Source organism: Solanum tuberosum, unplaced genomic scaffold, assembly GCF_000226075.1.
Source record: "Solanum tuberosum cultivar DM 1-3 516 R44 unplaced genomic scaffold, SolTub_3.0 scf00156, whole genome shotgun sequence".
NCBI lineage: Eukaryota > Viridiplantae > Streptophyta > Magnoliopsida > Solanales > Solanaceae > Solanum > Solanum tuberosum.
The window spans coordinates 1250338-1259208 of record NW_006239080.1 but is presented as its reverse complement, the minus strand read 5'-3'; the positions used below and the strand labels follow the sequence as shown (position 1 = coordinate 1259208).

General features: G+C 30.4%; 1 protein-coding gene across 2 annotated transcripts; it reads right to left on the bottom strand.

Annotated features, from left to right (window-relative positions):
• Nucleotides 1–1532: 1532 nt before the first annotated feature.
• LOC102588048 (putative two-component response regulator ARR21) lies at nt 1533–3438 on the bottom strand. 2 transcript variants are annotated; one of them, XM_015311324.1, is made up of 5 exons: nt 2961–3438; nt 2757–2833; nt 2644–2680; nt 2427–2538; nt 1533–2320 (listed from the first exon to the last, which is right to left on the bottom strand). In XM_015311324.1, the coding sequence occupies exons 1-5, from the start codon at nt 3259–3261 to the stop codon at nt 1699–1701; spliced, it is 1149 nt and encodes a 382-aa protein (XP_015166810.1). In that variant the 5' UTR covers nt 3262–3438; the 3' UTR covers nt 1533–1698. The 2 variants fall into 2 exon arrangements, with proteins under 2 accessions (XP_015166810.1, XP_006353444.1); XM_006353382.2 differs by having other exon boundaries at nt 1534–2320; nt 2427–2535.
• Between the last annotated feature and the right edge of the window lie 5433 nt (nt 3439–8871).

Here is an 8871-nt window from a genome sequence, read left to right as displayed (position 1 = left end):
TGAAAGTGAGGGGCACTTACTATCTAAGCAACTCCTTCTTGTCTTTTCAAACTTATAAAAAAAAATTAACTATATTAAAGGTTATAATTCATAGTGTCCTGAAGCTAAATGTTGATGGATGCTCCGAAGGCAGTTCTACAGAGCAAGAGGTGGTGAAATTCTCAGACCATGCTCGTGGCATGCATGCATATGCTAAATTGTATGGCCAAAAATAATAATTATTATGCATAGCCCTGGCTATCTTTCCAGGTATTCAAATTTTGATAGGAATAACCTCAATCAAGGCACTATTTATTCATATCACTTCTTGGCAAGTAATTAAGTGATATTATTCAACAGATAGATCAAGGACCTCAATAAAAATGAAAGCTTTCTATTTTTCAACATTGATTCCAAGAAGAAAATATATATGTTGGCTAACTTGGGTGAAAGTATTGGGAGAAATAGGTTCTTCAATTTTTCTGGCGTTTTTTCAAGTTAAAGCTCTCATGAAGAATGATCAAGATAGTCCCCTATGTGTTGGCATTAGAAATGTCAAAGGGCAATTAATACATTTTTGCTTAGTTATATTTTGACTTATGTTTCTATAGCTAACATAGGTTATTTTCTCTATGATAATGAACTTTTCATTAATAATATATCCCAAGGTTTTTTGCCAACTTAATTATGATCAATAGGTAACCCTCCGTCAAAGGGGTAGAGAAACTCTGGTATATATAAAGATTATACACGCAACATATATCTTGCATTAATTAATTGGTTTGCTAAACACAAGTTGATGCTAGTAGATAGATTATTACTCCGTCCACTTTATAAGAAATGAAAAGGTTCACAAGTAATTAGCTTGGAGATGGCATAGTATCTACACATAACAAACTTGTGGTACAAATATACATGAGGTGATCAACTTGATCTTATGATTCTATCCTAATGATTAGATCAGTTTCAAATTTAAGAAATTAACCATGACTCATACCCTTAAATATAAAAGAAATCACGATATATATAGTTGTGGCAAATATGTATAGCATTAAATTGATCGAGTCCTCTATCTAAAACTAAATATGCAATTCATTGTTATAATGTATTATCTTACTCAAGAGGCAACATATATTCTATCAATCAATTTGGAATTTTATCTCAGCACTAATGAGCATTATTTCTAAAACATGCTTATAATTTCTTCGCAAAAATATTTTTCACAGAAAAGAGTCATATATATCATCCGTTTTGCATGTTTAGCTCTTATTTTTACTTTTATAGATATTCAGGATACATACTGCTAAAACTAAAATGAAAATTTCAATGAATTTATAATTAATTTTTAAGCTAAGCCCATTCTACACTGAAACATATACACATGCATTCAAGGAGATTCCCAAAACAATGACAAAATAAAATCAAAGTATCTCTTAGATATATAATTATTTGCACTGCTAACTGACAAAGAAAGTAGTTTTTCAAGAAAATTAGGTGGATTTAATTTATTTTTCATTTATTCCCATTAGCCAACAATGTTGAAGAGTAAACTAAAATGATGAGATAAATAAAACTAATTAATTGTTACCTAGGTTCACTCAATGATATATGCGTACAAATTGTGAATAACAACAAGACAAGTAATATACATAGGACAAATTAAAGATCATAATGAAACAAGTACCTCAAAATCTCACTTAGAATTAATATTGTCTTCATTCACAAAGTCAGATCTAGGGTACTTGCCTTTTTTGCATTATTTTCCTCTGAAGTAGTTGTAGTAGTAGTACTTGATGAGAACAAAGAAAGGGAAAGAAGATCCCCAACTTGTTCACCTTTCAATCTTTTTTGATGATACTCTCTTGTTGTTTTCAATGAAAGGTTCAAATCGAGATCCATTTCTGAATCTTGAATCTTTCTTTTATTTGATGAGGATGTGTTTGTTGTCGTTCCTACAACTTCTTCTCTCATCCACCATTTTCCCCTTGAGGTAAGAGAATTATTCTCTTTAGTCCGTATTTGTGTCATCATTTCTTGTTCTGATGATCTCCTGTTGAATTGTTTGACTATCTCATCTTTATCTCTATATGTCATTAGGAGATTTTGTTTTGCCGAGCTTGTTCCAATTTGAGTTGGCGGCCAAAATCTTTGATTATGACGATTTTGGTTTTTCTCAATTTCAATGTTTTTATTCCATGAAAACAAGTGTTCATGTGATGAGTGACCATTGATGTGACTTGCAAAACCATGCCTTGTACTAATACTAGAGCCAACCCCAATATTCATGTTATAAGGGTTGTACAACGAATTAGCTTGACGATTCCACAAAGCATTATCGTACCTGAAATATATATAACCAGAGACGAATATATGAAAAACAAATATCATATAACCAAATGAAATTCAAGTTTCTTTACCAAACTTATTTAAGATATCATAATTTGTACCTTAAGCTCGAACTCGAAGTTTGATTAAACCCTTGTAGCCTAGGAAGTTGTGTAAGATTGAAAATATGATGATCTCCATTCTCAAGTAGAAATCTTCCGTCTGTAGAAACTGCTAAGCCATATAGAATTTTAATAAGACAACTATTTCAGAAACCCTAATTTTGGCAAAACGTAACTAATTAATGAGACAACAAAATAATTAAAAAAAAAAACTTACTTTGATTTGGGTCATCAGTTTTCTTGCTTCTATACATCTAAAATGGTACCCCAAATAAAGAAATCAGATAATTAAATTAAGCTGTAAATTTCAGAAACTAGTGAGATTTATACCTGTAGATGGCTCTTGACATGTGCTATGCTAAGGCCTTTAATGTTCATAAATTGAAGAACCAATTTTGGTGTAGCTCCTAAAAATAAAACAAAATCATTACAACTTTGAATTAAATTACAAAGATCTATTTGATGAATTGTTTTGTAAGAATATATTTGAGATAATATATAATAAAATAAGATTATGTGATGAATTATACTTACTATCTTGGCCACCTAATCTTTCAACAGCATGAACAAAGCGAAGATGGAGCTCAGGCGTCCACCGTAGCCTCGGTGTTTTGGAACGGACATATTGCCGTACACTTGCTGAATTAGTTTTTTTACCGTTCTCTTCAACAGTACTGTTACTAGAGCTGGATCTTGTTGTACCTTGAGCTTTACTATTTTCTTCTGTCTCGATATCGTCTTCCTCCTCCTCTTCCTCTTCCTCTTCTTCGAATTCAATTTGGTTTTTGGGGTTCGATTTTGAATCTTCTGTACTACTACTGCTTCCTCCTTTCATCTTACCTCTTCCCCGAACAAATTAAAACACTAATTGTGTCTCTTTACAACATCGATGTTGAAAACAATAAGAAAGAAGAGAAAAGAATTTGTCGTTGCAACAAAAGTAAGAAAAAGTTGCTAGAATTAGGAATGAAATTTCTTCAAGAGGCATATAAAGAAAAAACAATTATATTGTTCTCTCTCTACATTTGTGGACTTTTTGCGTGATTTGCATGGATGATGTAGTAAAGTATACATGTACATGTGTGGTGATAAATACTTGCATGTGTACGTGGACTCTTTATGTTTATGTAATTATGTGTATGTATATACATACTAATTAATTAAATCGAATTCTAGTCAATTGAAGTAAGTAAATGGCACATTCAAAGGATAATAATAATAATGACCTATATATAACATACCAAGTTGTATGTGTATCCACAACTCAACATGTTCTTCATCATATATTACATTAAAAAAGTATGACATACTTTCCTTTATATAGTCGGTTTAAAGAAGAATATATAACACTTTTCTATTTTCTACAACACTTTAATTTCAACTTTTCACGTGACATGTTTAAATCAAACTAGGTCATTCTTTATTTTATTTTCTTAAAAATCTTCTATATATTTATCTTCATATTGTTGACGAAAAATTAAAAGTAATGAAACAAGTATGTTTTCCAGCATATATATAATATTCATGCTTGACTCAGAGTTGTACTAATGATAAGGTTTGTCAATTACTACTAATTTGTTCCATTTTATATGGGGTTTGGCAGTACACGAAGTTTAAAATGTCAATTTGATTTTATTTTTAATATATTGTGTATTATAAATAGTGAGAAAAATATGATGAATAAATATTTTAAATTTTAAATAATGGAATTGTGTCAAAGAATAATTGTGGAAATAGTGAAAGTATTATTTGGAAAGAATTGGAGTAAATGATTTTGTATAAAATGTGTTAGAAAAGTAGTTAGATGAATATAGAGGGGTAAGCTAAGGTTAAGTCTAATATTTTCTTATATTATTTTGAGATAGGTTCGAATGCAACATTTAATATATTTTTCAATGTAAAGTAGGAAATCCAGAATGATATTGGTTTTTTGTAAGTCCTAAAAATTAATTACTAGGATTGATAATGAACTAGGACGCAAACTTGATAATGAACATAGCAATCTAGAATAGGATACAAACTTGATAATATAATGAACATAGTAATTAAAGAATAATTTTTTTTTGCTTTTCATTTTTATTTTGCTTCTTGTAGTTTGTTGTTGGCAGTTTGCATTGAAGACCTATCCTACTTAAAGTCAAAATTAAATTTGAGACGTCTATACATTGTACCCTTTTTAGTTTTGAGGTCCATGATTCTGAATAGACCATTTGAAGGTTGTTTAAAATAATTACTCTATAGCCATGTTCTATTTGTGTGGCAGTACGTACATTGTTTTTTATTACTAATATGTTTAATTAAAAAGGTAGGAGTGTATTGACTTGTTCTTCATTCTAATAGTTGTAATATTACTCTTATTTCTTATTCTTCGATTTCAGTTATTATATATTGTTTCATATAGTTGATTATAGTACTATTTTACTGTAGTATATATATATTGCTCATTTGCTCTGCTAATATAAAAAAAAAAACGTTCTACTATCAAGGTAGCTAAAGATTAGATGTATATATATATGTTATTTTTATAATAAATAAGATTAGATGTATATTCTAACGTTACAAATATTATTTTGTCTCAAGTAAAATAATATCGCATAAATCGAATTAGAAAATCTGAGTGCATCGTGATCAATTTAGGGGTGTACAAAATTGAACCAAAAACCGAAAAAAAAAATCGACTAGCGGTTTGGTTTTGGAAAAAAAAAACCCGACTATATTTGGGTTGGTTTGGTTTTAACTAAAAAAAACCAACCCGAGACCAAACCAACCCGGCATTATATATGTAATTTTAAAATTTTATTTTATACATAAAAATATTTATTTTGATATAATTTTAAAATATTTCTTATACTATTTCATAGTTTTTATCTTTTAATATATTATTTCAAGTTTAAAACTTAGAATTCGGAATGGTCCAATAAAGATTATAGTTCATAGATCGATGTTGATAATTATAATAAAACTTAAATCAAAATCAAATTAATACTAATGCAAAAAGAAAATCAATTCAACACTAAGAATGACAATAATATTGAATATTTGTTCTTTAGTTTTACATTGGTTTAGACAATTAAAATACATAATCTAATTTTAATTTTCTTTAATATTTAGTAATGTAACTAATACTTATTAAACTTATTTTAGCATGATTTAGTACTTTTAAATTATGATCATTTTCATTATGACTTTGCAATATTTATTTTATATGATGATTTCATTATTATTTTTTATTGAATATTTTTGTGTCATCAGTACTCATATCATATTTTGTGTTATTTTTTTAAGAAACACCTTAGATAATTGTATTTTGGTTGGACTAAAGAAATATTTGGAGCACAAGTTAATTTTATGTTTGTATGCAAACTTAACCGAAAAAATCCAAAAATCTGAAAAAATTCGAGGTTTATTAGTTTGGTTTGATTTATAAATTAAAAAATTCGACACAATGGTTTGGTTTGGTATTTGAAAAATCCGAACCAACCCGAGGTTGAAAAAATCTGAATTTTATTAGTGTGGTTTGATTTATAAATTTAAAATTTTTATACAAATAATTTGATTTGATAATTGAAAAATCCGAACCAATCCGATCACGTAAGAGTGATCATCTTGTTTGCTGCTTTGTAAGATGAAGATTCTGTAAGTAAAGTTGGTAGGTGCAGACATATTCTATAAATTAAAATAATACTGCTAATGAATAAGCAATTGAATTCTTTTTTAACACTTTGCTAACTTATGTCATCTATATCAGAATTATATATGTTCAGTCAGACTATGTCTCCAGTGGTACTTAAAAGACAGAAATTGTCAGATCTGTTTCACCTTTTATTATTTAATTATCATAGACAACAGTATCTTCAAATTAAATTAGTATGAAATATGATGATAATAGATGATCCAGATAACTACTTTCATATGTCTCAAACTATAAGATTTGAGAATCTCAGATGCACATGCCCAATATGCTTTTATAATATAAGCTCTATATTGCAAATTCCAAAGTTATATACCTCATCTCGATTGATCACATATGAATGATATATATAGTTTCTAATAATTATTCCGATAATATGTATATAATAAAAATCTCCTTGTTTTTGACTCATTGGCCTTACAACAGGCTTAAGAGCAAGGAATGTGTAACATTTCGGAAATTTCTAAGTTAAAATTCGAATCATTCTTCATTTGTGTATAAGATCGTATCGTGTGATTCTTAAATTGTTCTTAGGTGTTATGATCAATTCTTAAATGTGGGAATGATTTTGGATATGAATTAAGGTCACTAGAACCCCCTAGCACAAAGTAAAAGTTATGATTGTTTTATCAGAAACTACCACAACAAAGTTTTCTGAGTCTGTGACCTAGGAATCCCTTCTAAGGACGTAGTTCAAACTACGGCCCGTACTGTCAACTCGTGAAAATTTTTAGAGAATCCAATTCCTACAGATCCATCTACGGGTCGTAGTTTGGACCCATAGAATGAACTTTTCAGCCTTGAAAGTTCAATATGAATTCCACGGATGGGATCTACAGTCCGTAGATCATCACGAACTGTAGATGGCCCCATGGAAGGCTTTCGACAACTTTTTGAGTGGAGTTTCTTTTGTCTTTTCTTACTTTTTCTAAGCCCAAGCCATGATGCTTTAACTTCAATTAGAGGAATATATTCCACCAAGTACTCAACTTTCTTTTATTCTACTCTCCCAATTCGCTCAATTCAAAGAAAACTGCAAAGCAGACAAAAACTAGGGTTTCAAGGCTTCCAATCAAGTTCTTCTTCAAACTTCTTCGATAACTTTGTTCAGGTATATATGTAAGGTTATTCATAGTGTTGGACTAAGTTCATCTTCACGCCCTACATCTAAATTCAGTCAGTAAGAGTTAAATCTAGTTTACTCGAATTAAAGTTCTATGATTTTTCCTAAATTTGAATTGTGTTATTATTCCGAGTTTGATTTCCTAACTGTGAGATTATGGTATTCTATTCATTGAGATCCTTGAATTGTTATTCATGCTTATATTTTCACATGAACCCTAATTAATGAGATTTTGTTGAAAGTTTTTGTTCGATTATTTTCATGCATTGATTTTGGAATTTAAAGCGAGTCAAAGTATATTTTAAAAGTATTATTTTTAGAAGAGTTTTAAGGTGAACGTTAATGGCCCCAAATGTTTTATTTTTACATTGAGTATTGTTTCAAGAAAAGTATATAAAGTGTCACGACTCAAAAATGGAAGTGATGACACTTGTCATTCCCCCCAAGACAAGTCAGCCTCAATCCCACGAAAACGAAAGAAATCCGAAAAGATAAAACAAGAGCAATATAAATCGGAAAACTTATTCATTCCATTAACACCCCAAAACCTGATTGTCACGTGTGCAAGGCACTAATACATAAAGTGCAGAATTGAGAAATACGTACAAGTCTCAAGTCTTTGTTTCTCAAATAGAACAAAGCATAAAAATAAGAACTAGAGGGCCCGCCAGGATGACAAGTAGTTATCTCTCAACAGTTCTCTGACAAGCCTCGGAGATGGGAGAGAAAGAGAAATCACACGATACCAAACTCGGAACATACACAAGTGTAGAAGCAAGGAGTGAGTACCAACAACACGGTACCCAACAAACAATCTAATAAACAAAGCAACAAGCTAGAAATCGATTACTCCTTTCATCCCAATCGAACCTCATCAAACTACAACCTGCATAGAAATCAACCTAGCATAACAATTCTACAATACATGGCTCACAAGGCTCAATAATCACAGCCCAATAGGCACAATTCTACAATCAACATGTATCAAGTAAGTCAATGTCAAGTAGATCAATCACACGTAATAAGTGCATCAATCACAGTTAACAAGTAAGTCAAACATAAGCATCAGAATGCATCAAATCACAATAATCACTCTTTTGCTGGAACCATTTCCCGTCGACTTTGTATCATATCACTAGCCATAACTATTTCTCATTGGTCTTATATCATGTCACTAGCCGGAACCATTTTTCATAAGCTTTATATAACTAGTCGGAATCACTTTTCCCAATGGTTTTATATCACGAGTCGGAACCATTTCACATCGGCTTTGTATCACTAGTTGGAACCATTTCCCATCGACTTTATATCATATTACTAGCCGAAACCATTCCTCATCGGCTTTATATCACATGTCTCACCGCGGTGTACAACAATCAATGCACACAAGCAAGTTCATACCATAAGGATGAGACAAAAATTCAAGCCCACATTCATGCTATCAAAGCATTTCATCAATCAATCAATAGGGACCACAACAAGGCAATTCACAAGCATTATGATCAACACATAACCTTTTCATCTCAACACATTTGTATTCATTAAGATTTGTCAAGTGGAACAATTAACCCTTCACCTCATTCCCATTACTCCCAAGACACATACAATATATAAAGGGAATACACGAATTC

What these genes read in the sequence shown, in the direction of transcription:
- LOC102588048 (XM_015311324.1), bottom strand. Translation starts at nt 3,261, where the DNA reads ATGAAAGGAGGAAGCAGTAGTAGTACAGAAGATTCAAAATCGAACCCC. An exon ending in AACTGATGACCCAAATCAAA is followed by an intron (nt 2,539 to 2,643) that starts GTAAGTTTTTTT and finishes TATATGGCTTAG; the next exon opens with CAGTTTCTACAGACGGAAGA. An exon ending in ACTTCGAGTTCGAGCTTAAG is followed by an intron (nt 2,321 to 2,426) that starts GTACAAATTATG and finishes TATATATTTCAG; the next exon opens with GTACGATAATGCTTTGTGGA.